Below are 13,937 nucleotides of genomic sequence, written 5' to 3' on the forward strand. Positions count from 1 at the left end.
CCACAACTAAACACCAGTTACTGCTATTTAAGGTGAAAAAGAACTAATTTTCTTGGAATACACCAGCACACCTCAGGCATGCCTTACTGAGTCAAATGGTGAAAGTCACTGTCAATATTGCTGGTATGAGATACGAGATGCATGCGGTCACAAAAAGCAGGAGGCTTCTTGAGACAACTTCCCAGATTGCCACCATTTTACCTGTTGTTCATACAACCTGCCCAAGAGCTGTGGAGTGGCCACAGATTCATGTTTAGACCAGCTCCTCTTCTGTTCGGATCAGTGTGTTTCCTCATTCGTAGTGTTTCGCTTCTGTTCTTGGTAAATTGAGAGTCATTATGACTTGTGACTTGACTCCTTCCCAAGACACTCTGGTTCTTGCCTGTCAGTCAGTGAGGGCAGAAGCAACAGCAACTGGGGTTTGAAGGTTTGCCCAAGAGTGATGTATGCACATCAACAGAATCCTTGTTGGAGTCCATCACCGTTTGTCAAAAATTGCAGGTGAGGGAATCTTGAAGTTATGTAGAGACAAAGACATTTGGTAATGCTCTCATAAGAACTAGTCAGGGAAGCAGCCTTGGTAACCAAAATACATTCAGTAGGTTAAAACACAGAGGATATGTCCATTGAACAGAATACTCTACCTGAAGCATCATGAAAAAGAACATGAGGAGGCGGAAAGAACTTGGACCCCATGTAAATCTTAAAATAGACAGCAACAGGGACACGGCAGGGCAAGATGCAGTGTTTTGAACAGTACAAAGGAATTAAAAGAAAAAACAGCCAAGGAAAAAATAGGAGAAGCTCAAAGAGAGCAGACCAGGAGCATTAGGAATGGAGGAACAGAGATGGCAGAATAGAAAAGGAAGAAAATGCCAAAGGCAGTGTTGAGACAAAAGGCAACAGAAATTCTTCCATATGCCAGTGTGAAAGAAGCTTAAGTATCACAAGAAAGAAGAAACAATTCTAGAACTCAGGTGGGGAGTGGGGAAGGCAGAAAGAACAGAACAGTAGAGATCCAAACAGTGCACACTTCAGGTCTGTTGCACAGTTGCCTATTTATGAGGCCAGAAATGCAACCCTACAGCAATAAATTAGCATCCATATCATACTTTAATAGCAACATCATCCGTCACTGTAAATAAGCAGCAAACCCTACAGCAAAAAAAATACAAGTGTTCTTCTCCTTAGATTAGTTCAGCACAGTCATATATAAGGATCCTTCCTAGTGATCTGGAAGGAGACAGACAGCAAGTCTCAGCACATGAAGTGTCAGATCACATCATATCATCGTGACAAACACCAAACCCGCCTACTGGTCACAGACTGCCTGGTTCACAACCACGACACTGTATCAGGAGAGAAAACAGCTTTGATATAGATAACAAGCTTGACCACCCTGGTATTTTTCTTTAAACCTCCCACCAGGTTCTCTTGCAGATGCACCAGTTACCTGCAGTAGCAACAGCGGGGACACCATCACTGCCCCAGCTGCTGACATCCCACCCAGCGTGTCATCCCATCCTGCGCTGATCAGATTTAGCCAACATCACGGTTAACAGGTCTGTGGCTGCGAGAGGGCACCCCAGGCCCCAGGCAGGGGGATGTCCACACTGGGGGTCCTGCTGGGAGGCTCTGGGGACTGTGTCAGGCAGCACATAGGCAAGACCCAGTCTACATTCACCTAAAAGGTGAGCATGGGCAAGAATGACAGCTCACCTTCCTTCTCTATCTCAAAGCAAGGCCACCTGCAAGGTGGCAGCGTATGGGTCACCTCCAGTCTCTCAGGTGGGTACACCCTCTGAGACCAGGCACAGCACCAGCCGATGAGGCAGGACGGACTCTTCCCATTATGGGGCCAAGAGACAAGCCGGTGGTCTCGATCTTAAGTCTGATGCCTGGATCCCCCATTCCTTTCCCTCAGGCTCCTGGCGCTGCCTTTGCACAAGCACGCCGTCCCCCTAGAAGGACAACCCAGCCAGCGAGGCGCAGGGCGAGAGGCGAGATGCTCTGAGGGCCGCCGCTACCAAGCAAGCGGGCTGAGACAGAAAGAGCCAGAACGCCGGCAGCCCCCCCTCCCGCCCCCCGCACTAGCTGCTACGCGAACGCCACACAGCGCGGGAGGAGGTCGGGCCGGCGCTATCCTTGCGGGGCGACCGACAGCCAGCACCGAGGCGACCCCATGGGCAAGAAGACACACCCGGCCGGCCGGCCGGCTAGCCGCCCACCCCCGCTCCCCTCGGACAGGCCGCGGCCCGCGCCGCCTCTCCCGGCACTCACACTGCTCCGCCTTGGTGGACATGCTGCCGGCCCGCTCTATCCCTCAGCCGCAGAGGGGTACCTGCCCCCGGCCGCGGAGAGCGCGGTGATGACCGCTTCCCCTTAGCGCCGGTGCCGCAGGGCTGCGGGCTGGGGAGCGGCGGGCAGCGGGCGGGGCTGGGCGGGAACGGACTCTTAAAGGGAAAGCGCGTCTGGCGGCAGCCTCGCCAGGGCTGAGTGAAGGAGGAGGCCTCTTCGTCTGTCCTGGGGCAGTCGCGAAGCACACTCGCCCCAAGCGGGGACGTTACCCCGCCGAAGCACTGAGCTTGCCGCAGCGCGGGGAGCTGCCGGGGCAGAAGATCTTGACGACCCCCGCCGGTGCCCCCCGGGCCTTGGAGGGCGTTTGGGGCTGCAGAGGGGGCTGGTGTTGCCCCCCCCGCCCGCCTCCCTGCCGCTGCAGGACAGTTCCAACTGGGGGAACACTCAGCTGTGCCAGGGATAGCGGCATTACTGTCAGGGCTTGTTCATGGGGCTGTGTCTGCATGTTGTGGTAATACCCCTGGGCTCCCTCTGTGTGCCTCAGGCAGGTGCCCCAGCCGAGTATCCACACTTGTTTCCACAGTGTGCCAAACATCTTGGGGACAGATCAGTGTTACCTACCCTTATCGAAGAGAAGAGGGCTGAGCTTAGCCCTGATGTCCCCTCTCTGTCACCAGTTCCCAGCTACGGTTACTACCTGAAGCACCATCAGTGACAAAGGAGGGGTGAAAAGATCAGTAATGGTGGGTGTACGGTAATAACAACACAATTTAAATCACTATTCACTATTCATTTGCCATGAGAGAAATTATTTCACCAGTGTAACGCCCTGTCAGCTTCCCCAGCACCCTGTCTGGGCCCTGCCAGGTCTCAGGAATGAGTGGCTAGCTATGAGCCTCTTCTCTAAAACAGTTCTTCAGATCCTCACCTTTCTGAGAAAGGTATGTAGAAGCAGTAGTATTTCATCAGCCAGAGCATGAGAGCCTTGATGTTTATAGATGAAAAGCCAGTTGCAACATAGGGTCCTCAAAAGGCTGGGCTGCATGAGACAAGTAGGCCCGTGGCAGCCAGAGAACTGTGCTGTGGAGGAAAATAGGTATATTTTATTATTCATCATGCAAAGTAGTTCACCCCAATCACTGCTGAGTTAGGGATGATGGGATGATGCACATTACAAGCCCGGGACTGCCGTGAAGGGGCAGATGCAGTTCACTGGCATTTAACAGGTTGGCTCATCTCCTCAAAACAATCTTCTAAAAATACTGAAGGTGCAATGTTTTTTCAACACCACTTAATTAGGTCCCAAATAGAGCTCTTAATGTATTTCCTTGAGGCCACAGTTCTTTCCACATTCCCTGCTGCTTTAGAGCCCCAAAGAGAAAGGAGCCAACTTAAACCTCTACTACTGTAGCTAGTAGGAACAATCTTCAGTAACTGTAGCTCAGCAACTGAAAAGCATGAGTTAACTCCATTTCTTTGAGCAGTACATCATAAAAGCAGAGTGCTGGCCCATTCCTGTGCATGGTTTGTTCATTCTCCCTGTTGGGTTCACTGCAAGTTCCTGTGGGTTGCTTCCTGAACATTTAAGTTTATCCTTTTAAACACATAAGAGTAATCATTTAAGTCATTAAAGCATTTCATTGTTTTAAACATTTAAGGCTAAACATTTAAGTTTAATCTTTTATTAGAAACTGCCATGTGATGTCTGATCCTGTTGAAGTCAGTGAGAGTGTCTATTTAATAGAATGAAGTGCCCAGGGAGGTGGGTGCTACAAGCCCCACTTTGCCCAACCCTAGGTCTCACAACACAGAACATAAATTATAAAAATATAGACAAAGGGCTTTCTGATCTCACTGAAGGAAGCTGTTGAAGGCAGGGCTCATCTTTATCTTGAATTTCAGTCTATTGATGCAACAAATCAGTCTGAAAGGCTTTATTGCTCATTACAGAACAATAGGGAACTGTGCACTGAGAAGAACTGAGCTCCCACAGGTATCCTTTAAAATATACCAAGTGTTCACAAATTGCAGTAGTGAGCCTACTAGAAACACTCTGGTTGATAAAGCAGGAATACACTGAGAAAATATGAATTCCATTTCTCATGTAAAATTTCTTCTTTGGTTTAAGTGCTTGGAAGTTGCAGCTATGCCTACGTTTGCCAAACAAGGTCCTATGCAGTGCAGCATGTAATTCAGCAGTTTATTGCCTGTGAGTCCTACATAACTAAATAATACCTATGCCCCAAATAAATCCTGATATGTGTCATCAGTTATGTGGTCAAACAACGTGATAGATTTGCCTGGTTTGAGAATGCAAATAGAGACTCGTACCTTAAATTGTGAACAAATGTCATAAAGGAGCAAATACAGGAACATGGCACTCTGGGAATCAATTTCTCAGGTCTCTGTGCTGAATAGAAATCACCATTTCTCAGCAAGAACCTCCTGAATTTGCCAAATAAAATGGGTACTGTGCTCCACTGGAAACATTCTTAAGCAGCTAAGGTTTATATCCGCATGCTTCCTACCTCTGCATGCACTCAGTTAAGAGAACACATAAAAGCTGCATCTGAAAGTCCACAAGTCGTTAATGCAAGAACAAGAAATGAACAGGGAATGGAAAACATCCATCTCAACTGATGAAAACCAGAAAGAACAAATGGTACTTTTCTGAGTTCATGAGTGGAAATTTCACAGAATCATTGAATCATGGAGGTTAGAGGGAGCCTCTGGAGCTTGTCTACTACAATTTCCCTGCCCACAGCAAGGTCGACTAGAGCAGATTGCTCAGGGCTATGTCCAGTCAGATTTTTAATATCTGCAAGAATGGAAACCCACAGTCTTTCTAAGCAACCTGTTCCAAGATCTAAAAAGATTTTTTCTCATGTTTAATTGGAATTTCCTGTATCTCCATTTATGCCCTTTTCCTGTCACTGAGTGCCACTGCAAAAAGTCTGGCTCTATTACGTTACTCCCTCCACTCAGGTGTTTATACACATTGACAAGATCCCCTCAAGCCTTTTCTCATTGAGGCTAAACAATCACAGCTCTCTCAGCCTCTCCTCATAGGACAGATGCTCCAGCAGCCCAGGACCCTCTTGGCCATCTTGCTACAAAGGCTCATTGCTGACTCATGTCTGACTTGGCAGCTACCTGGACCTGCAGGTGCTTCTCTGCAGAGCTGCTTTCCAGCCCCTATCCTGTACTGGTGCTCGGGGTTATTCCTCCTGAGGTGCAGGACTTCAATTTTCATCTGTTAAACTTCATGAGACTTCAGCTGGCCCAGTTCTCCAGCCTCTCAAGATGTGTCTGAATGGCAGCACACCCATCTGATGTACCCACCACTCCTCTCAGTTCTGTACCACCTGCGTATTTGCAGAGGGCATTCCATCATCTGGGTCACTGACAAAGACGTGAAGCTGTACTGGCCCCAGTACTGATCCCCGCAGAAAGCAACTGCTTTCCTGCTGGACTTCATCCACTTGCCACAACTCTTTGAGCCTGACAGTTTGACCACTTTTGAATTCACAGCATTGTCAGCTTACCTAGTCCACACTTCCTCAGTGTGTTAATGCCGATGCGATGGGAGAGAGTGATGAAAGTCTCGCTAGCGTAAAGATAAACACTGCTCCACCCTCACCCACCAAACTAGTGATCAGGTTGGTCTGGTATGGTTTTCCCTTTGTAAACTCGCACTGACTACTCCTAATCACTTTTCTGTCTTTAATGTGTTTGGAATTGGCTTTCCAGGGTTATTTGCTCCATCATATTTGCAGGTGGTGTGGTTTAACCCCAGCTGGTACCCAAGTACCATGCAGCTGCTCACTCACCCATCCCCCTAGGAGGATGAGGAGAATAGAAAAAAATTCATAGCTTAAGATAAAGACAGTTTAATAGGATAACAAAGGAAAATAATAATAATAGCCACAACAATAATATTAATTAATATATAAAACATGTGATGCACAAATGCAATTGCTCACCATGTGTGGAAGCAGAAAATAAACCCCAATGCCCAATCTGTTTCCAAGCAGTGGTCCTACCTTCCAGCTAGCTTCCCCAGGTATATCCAGAGCATGACGTTATGTGGCAGGGAATATCCATCTGGCTAGCCTGGTCTGGCTGGCCTGGCTGTGGTCTCCCAGCTCCTTTTGCACCTGGCAGGGCCTGAGAGGCTGGAAAGTCCTTGAATTTATGCAAGCCCTACAACTACCTAGTGACAACTTAAACTGTCAGTGTATCATCAATGCTATTCCCATGATCAATCCAAAGCACAGCACGATACCACCTACCAGAAAGAGAAATAACTCTGTCTCAGCTGAAACCCGGACACCAGGGATCCAGGTGGGACTGACTGGCCTATAGTTTCCTGGATCCTCCTGCTTGTACTTCTTGAAATGAAGAGTGACATTTCCTTTCTTCTGTTTCCCAGGACACTCTCCCAATTGCTTTGGCCTTTTAAAGATAATCAAAAGCAGCCTTACAATGACATTGGTCAACACCCTGAGCACTGGTGTGTGCCCCCTATCATGTCCCATTCTGGTACTTGAAGGAGACAATCCTTGAAAATCAGCCAGATAGGTATTTCATATTAAGGAGAAAAAGAATTTTCTAGAGAGCTACAAAATGCATCTACCTCTTACAGAGGAATCAGTTGTAAACCACATTCTGTTTCACTGACAGAAACTGTGGGTTTTGCAGGATAAGGTAGATAAGGTTGGGAAGGGATGGGGAGCATACTGTGTGCTTTGTGCTGATTTTTAAGTAAACTTTGTCTGACATAACAGTGTGAATTGCAATTACAACATAATTCAAGAGTGAATTAATGAAATACACAGTAAGGAAAAGAAATCATCCAGAGCTGAACTCACTGTGTGACTGTTATCACTTCAAATTACATTTCCAAGTATTTGTCTCTGAACAGACACACAAAATCTAGTATTGCTCCTTTGTTTTTAATCTCCAAGCATTAAAAAAATCTACTTTTAGAAAGGTAATCCTTTCAGAAAAATACAAAACCCTAAGCAACCCTACCTTGAATCATGTACAGAACAATTCTTAAATTGCTCATAAAATAAAATTGATGTACACAGTCATAAATCTGTTTATGGTTATATATGTATGTGTTTGTATACAGAGATGTTGACTGTTACTAACTCTTGATACCTTCTCGTGGTGCCAAATTTCAATTTATTTTATTTTAATCCAATGTCTCATTTTTTTTTAAAACTTGCTCACAGTTTCTGGCAGGATCTTATCACTAACTGCAGTGCACTAGGGATATTAAACCCCACAGCAGAGGTGGGAAAGTGCTTGGAATGTCTCACACTCTTGCTTTAATCACTACAGCGCTGTCTGAATTGGAGGCTCTGCCATGATATTAAGGAGGCAAGGGAGAGTAGACTCTGACTGGTGGGCCATTGGTAATCCCAGTAAGAAAAGCCAAACATAACAAGTCAACAGGAGCAGCAGCAGGAGAGGGCAACCCTCCCTGGCACTCAGGAATTTTTCAACCCATGTGAAAATAATCTTTCTTCTTGATAAGGATTAATCCTCAGGAATGATGGTCAAATAGATAATCACTTGAGAAAAAGTCTATCTGGGATTAAAATGAACCATTAGGCTAAACTCAGATATGCTATAGCATGCATCCTGGTTGACAGAGGGGGATTTCTGGAGCTGTTCCTCAGGGCTCAGGCATCTGAGTTAGCTGGCATCAGGTAAGAGACAGTGAACAGGAAAGGCACCTCTTCTTGTTCATGGAAAATCATGCCTTTGCACATAAGTACCACAATTTTACTGGCAGGCTGTATAGTCTGGTGGTAAATTTCTTCCCAGGAAAGGTATATCCAGTCCATCCTGAGACTTAAAAACACAAAGAAAACTTCCTGTCTTGCCTTCAGGGTTACTGCTGTACAGCAGTATATACAGAAAAAAATTAACCAGATGTCCTGTTGCAGGAGAACAGGAATGTTGCTCTTCTGAGGAAGAAGGTGTAGAGTACAGTAGGATAGAAATTAGAAAGGAGGGAAGGGGAGAGGAGGGGAAGGGAAAGGGAGGGGAATGGGAGGAGAAGGGAAGGGGGGGAGAAGGGGAGGGAAGGGAAGGAAAGGGAAGAGAAAACAGAATAATAGATGTTGGCAGTCATGGCAGAAGTGATCACGATGTGATCAGAAGCTTGGCTGAAGCCACCAACCCATATCACTTATGGCATCTGGCATGTGACAAACGCACATTTCAGTCATCACTGGCTTGAGTTGATTTAAAGTGAGAGACTGAGCAGTAAAGAGCTCTTGGTCTCATTGCCAGTGCTATGATCCCATCAGGGTAGCCAGCTTGAATATTAATATTTGTTCTTTCCCCCACCTAATTTAGAATAATACAGACTTTGGGGGGGGGGGGGGGAAGGAAATGCAGTGGTTATTTGGTTGCATTTGTATTTAAAAATCTGTGATTTTCTTATGCTGACCATTACTTCAATTAACTCTGTGGATGTTAGCTTTATTATTACATTTGCCACTATCTGTCACTGTAAAAAAACCTCTGATAAATGCCCTCAATTTCTCTTCTAGAGTAATCTCGTTAGCCTCTAAGTGAACAAAATACTTAATTTGTTGCCATAGCAGTGGATATTTACGAAATAAACTGTGACCTGCATAGAGAACTAGCACAAACCTGATAAGCATGTGCCAGGACTGTTACAAAATCAGAGACTGGCTTTGCTAGCTCTAAGCAGCACAGTATTTGTGACAGCTGCCATGCTGTATTTGTGAAAATCAGCATCACCCTGGCTGAATTGGATCTCCCCCTTATTGGATGGTTCTGAACTTGAATGGTTCTGTTACCTATTATCTCAGACATGCAGAATTCACTTTAGTGTTACTAATGTTAGTGATGCTTCAGGGACTAGAATGACAAGTGTCAAAAAGTGCTTTCTTGGCCCAAAGGCTGAGACATGAACACAGAAGACAAGAAACGCAGAGCATACGTTTTATTTTGCTTTAGTGTTTCTACAGTGCAGTAAGAATATTTGGGAAAGGGAAACCCACTAACAGTGAGCTGAAGAAGGCATGGTATTTTCTGTGAAGGAGGTGAGAAAGCACATGCAACACTGATGGTGTCCTCGTCAGATTACTGTATGTGGTCCATGTCTGTGACCCATGTCAGGGTGCAAGCCCTGGCTCAGTAGCAACTAAAGTTGACTTACCTTGCTCATGCACATGAAGGCTACCAGTAAGTTAGCTGGTCTCTCCTCCAAATTGGCTTGCTCCATAGAGGAGTCCAGGAGCTACGTAAGACAGACTGAAAGGTGGACTCCCAGAGACCAGAGCCTAGAACTGTAGCACACTTAGAGCAGCCGGTAGGGAAGCTGCTGCACTTTACACAGGAATGTTGATATTTTTCTCATCCACAGACCCTTGCAAATTGTGAGGTGGATGTGCTGCCCTGTCTATAGCAAATTTAAGCCTATTGACAATTGGTTAGTATTCCCTGGCTATTTTTTGCAGACCCAATGCGTGTGTACAGACCATAAGCTACTGTGTCTTTTAAACTGTGAGCTCATCTGGCGCATCCATTCTTGAGAAGAGTCAATATAGTGGCTGAAAGGCAGCATGGTCACTTCTCCTTCAACTTACTTAGAGTTATAATGAATATTTTAGCATGAAATCGTACTGCAGGACATAACTCTAATCACAAACCATGTAAATACTCTAAATTTTAGTTCGATGTGCGACCTTTCGGCTTAGCTGGAGTGGCTGTTGCTTACATTCTTATGGAAGCTCAGGCTTCAGCCACTTACCCTTAGGCACGTATGTGTTACCTGTGTCACTACCTGCAGCCAGCTTAAAGCCAGGTTTGGGTCATCTGCAAGAAATGTAAGCCACTGTTGTAGATACACAGTGAGAAACACAGCAAGGAACCTTCCTCCAACAGACTGCTCCTACCTCCTCCTACTCTGCTGCCTGATCTTGGCCAGGCACTTCATCTTTGGTATTCCCCACCTGCAGAACACTGGAGGATGGCTCTTGCTTGGCTTTGCAAAGGGCCCTGCTGATGTCTGCATGCAAAGTTCAGTGCTGCTTAGAGACCCCTGGAATATTATGGACTCCCAGCACTGTGGTATCCATTGGGCTGCAAGTAGGGTCATTGCTGCTGAAGTGCAAAACTCGACAATCATTTTGACCAAATGGCTCTGGGAGCTGCAGGAAGCCTGAGATAAAACCAGCTGGTGGAGCTGCAGCCCCGGGTACCACCATCTCCATTTTATCAGTCTAGCCTTGGCTGAACTCTGGATGGTTTACACTAGAAAATAAAAATTTTTGCACTTGGTAAAACTTATTATCTCGCTCACACCACACGGACAGCAGTACAAGTGCCTGCAATGACCTGGCTTCTCTCCTGTCCATCTTGCTTTTCTGTGCACCACATTCCCCAGAGCTTCCAGTCTCAGGGATAAAGGTCCATTTGCAGTCCATCAGAAAGGAGGGCTACATGAAAAGAGCAGTATTTTAAAACACCTGTAAAGTGTAATCCATATTACTTTTAGGAAGAAATTCTTATCTGAAATGTATCTATTTATTAAAATACTTACATTGTAAATAGTCCTGATTTCTAAAAATGATCCCTGCTTCAGTGTAAGCATCCCTATATACCTCTATTCCCAGATATTAAAAGCTAGGTAACTTTTTTTACCAGGCTTCATCTAGTGCAACACCCCGAGTGCGCATTACAGCCAGGCAATCCTAGTGCCACGAGTTCAAGGGACAAGTGCAACTGCTGAAATGTCCTATCTCACCGATCTATTGAGTTAGTACTGGGTGAAAAATGGGTGACAAAACCAGATGCAGGACAAGCAGGCACACTGCAATGTTCAAGAGCGTATTTTTGCAAAAGAACCTGCGAAGCAGCCTTACTGACTTGAGAGGGTGCCCTCAGGAGGTGCAGGAGCAGAGTTTCACAGACTATTTGCCCAGCTATATTTCCACTACCAGCATGGGAATTTCTCTGGGTACCAGAAGTGTAGGTGCCGATCTAAAACTCATCCACATCTGTGGGAACCTTTCCACATAAATAACTGGGCTTCAGATCAGGTTGTTTGATAAAGTGGCAAAGCTTTTTTTTTTTTTTTTTTTAAATAAACCAATCCCACTTTCTTTAAGCAGCCAGGGGACCTCCATTTCCACTCTGAAAACTTTGGTTGTGGTTAAAAGACCGAAGGAAACTCAGAAAATTTATTTGAAAACCATATTTAAGAAGTACAGCAAGAACACACACTTTGACACATTCACAGCCCCACTTTCACCATGTGTTTTGTTATTACACATTACAAATGACTCGAGGGAATTATAAATCATGTTATTAATCCTTAAATATCACAAAAGGTTAATACATGAAATCATTAGTAGACATGCCTTTACATCATATATAACATGGTATAACAAGTATTATTGTACCTACTTCAAATATTGCCTAGGCTTCAAAGTACTTAGCACAGCATTTGTTACAAGCAACCATGGGAAGCTCTCTCAAGCATCACAAATTTTAATCTAAAAATCAAAAATAAATGGAAGTCTCTGACAATCTTGACATGCAGAAAAGCATTTATTCTGCTGGAAAAGTAGATAAGGTAGGAAAACACATCAAAAAACCACATGTAAAAGTTAAACTTTCAAGAAAATCATCATAAACTGTCAGAGTTTTTGTCTGAGATGAGTATAAATCAAAGTACTATATTTTTTTCCTTTATTTTCTCGCATTTATTTAGTTTAAAGTTTTAATGGTGCCTGATGACAGAACCAGACTGGTCCAATCTCAGCAGAAGATGGAAGAGCAGACTTACAACTATGTTGACTCACTACACCATTTTGTATCTGGGTTTAGTTCTACAATACCTGCAAAAGCTTCCTTACCTGGGACCTGTTCCATACAACTGACGACATCGTGTGAACTAGGACTTCAGGTACCCATAACTTCTTCTTTTTCATACAGAAGCAATATGACATACACAGAACCTGAACTCCTGGTTCAATCATTTTGTTTTAAACTGGCCATCAAGTCCGTGTGTTCTCCCTTTCAAGAGAGTCCAGGTTAGGAGTGTTAGAGCTTATTGCAGCATCCAGATCTTAATTTTGAAGAGATGTTTTCTGTTTCTTTTTATAGCTTGAAAGGTGGCACAGGAACCATCCAGCTGGCCCGAGAACTGCCAGGGAAAATGCTGAAAATCCAACAACTGTCTCCTAAATTAAAGGAAATAATGTTAAATAAAGCTAAACAAACTGGAACATTCCCAGGGTAAGCAGTCTATTGCCAAACAGATTATGTGAATTTCTGCAGCTATAATCCCAGAAACGTGACAGATTCTAAAGGAAAAACAATCCACAGAGGATTATTTTACATTTGGACTAAATGCACTATTAATCCATACCAGTTGGGGAAAAAAAATATCTTACTCCATGCCTTGCACAGACACATTTAAAAGCATAAAGACATGTTAAAAGAGATGGGAAATTTCTTGTTTTCCTACACAGTCAGTGCATTTTGTGCCTGCTTCTCAAGCTTTTATTAATAACATCGTTATAGGAACAGTATTATTTGCTTAATAATTACAGTGGTGCAGCTCACCACTATTCATATACAAGAACTTTGGGTGTCTAACAGTGGGGGGTGATATAATAGTCAAGAGAGTTGCTGCTAAAAAATTGGTTATGTGTCTTCTATAATCATGTTTTAGAATTGTTGTGCTGGTGAGTCTAATGAAAAGTCATTAAGGGCACTTCATAGAACTGGGAATTTGTGACATGTCTCTATAGGATGCTGTGAGAGCATCTCCTTCTTCATGAGAACAAATTTCCCATCTAGGGAGGTCGGAAGAGAAGAACTTCTGTGAGGCATGGAGGGGAGTTCCAGGGGCTTCTAGCTGCAGTGAAGAAAACCTATATTGTCTATATGGGAAAAAGCAGCAAGAGGAAACTCTTCCAGAGGAGACTGGGACTCAAACCCAAGCTGTAGGTGAGGAGAGACAAACTGAGGATGCAAAGGCAGAACTCACCACGGGTCCCACTTTTTCCTCAGGTGGGGAACTGTGGATGCAGCGGCTGCTCCAACCAGAAGACCTGAGGCGGATGAGTCGGGTTCTGTACTGCATTACAGGACCCATGATCTTATCCCAGCGACAGGAGGACACAGGTTATCCTGGCTGCTGCGAGGAGCTTCCCAGTCCTTTGCTATTTTATATTGCTCAAAGCCTGTAAGATGCTGAATTCTTTTCAATGAAGGAAAGGAATTCTTCTGCTTGACAGTCCAGTCCCTTCATTGTTAGTTGGTGGTAAGAAGCACCAGCACAAGCCAAAATATACTGGTCCTTGGGTCAGCACAAGCAGGAGTGTGTGTGTGTGTGTCTGGGAAAGGAGCACTTTGGGATGATGCAACCTCCTCCGCCCAGTTCAGGGAGTGATGCTGCTGAGCCCAGCAGATGGGAGGAGATTATCTCTGCTTATGATACTGAGAGGCAAAATGGAGAAAATTGTCTGTCCTCCCAACTACTGGAGCTTTAACCATCTTCTGTTCTCGATATTCACATGCATGTGCCTCTCCACACGAATTATCTGCACCCCCAATTACACACTCTCTGAAACTGC

At 44.8% G+C, this 13,937-nt stretch overlaps 1 protein-coding gene across 2 annotated transcripts in view; it reads right to left on the reverse strand.

The window, feature by feature from the left end:
- The window catches only part of UNC79 (unc-79 homolog, NALCN channel complex subunit), a gene marked incomplete at both ends in the record, with an annotated part of 109,512 nt that extends 107,210 nt beyond the window's left edge, over nt 1–2,302 (reverse strand). For both annotated transcript variants that reach the window (XM_084270580.1, XM_084270579.1), the window contains one exon: nt 2,281–2,302. In XM_084270580.1, the coding sequence (XP_084126706.1) occupies nt 2,281–2,302 (22 nt within the window). The remainder of the gene's footprint in view (nt 1–2,280) is intronic.
- Between the last annotated feature and the right edge of the window lie 11,635 nt (nt 2,303–13,937).

This window comes from Gallinula chloropus (assembly GCF_964237585.1).
Source record: "Gallinula chloropus genome assembly, chromosome: 14".
Classification (NCBI taxonomy): Eukaryota; Metazoa; Chordata; class Aves; order Gruiformes; family Rallidae; genus Gallinula; species Gallinula chloropus.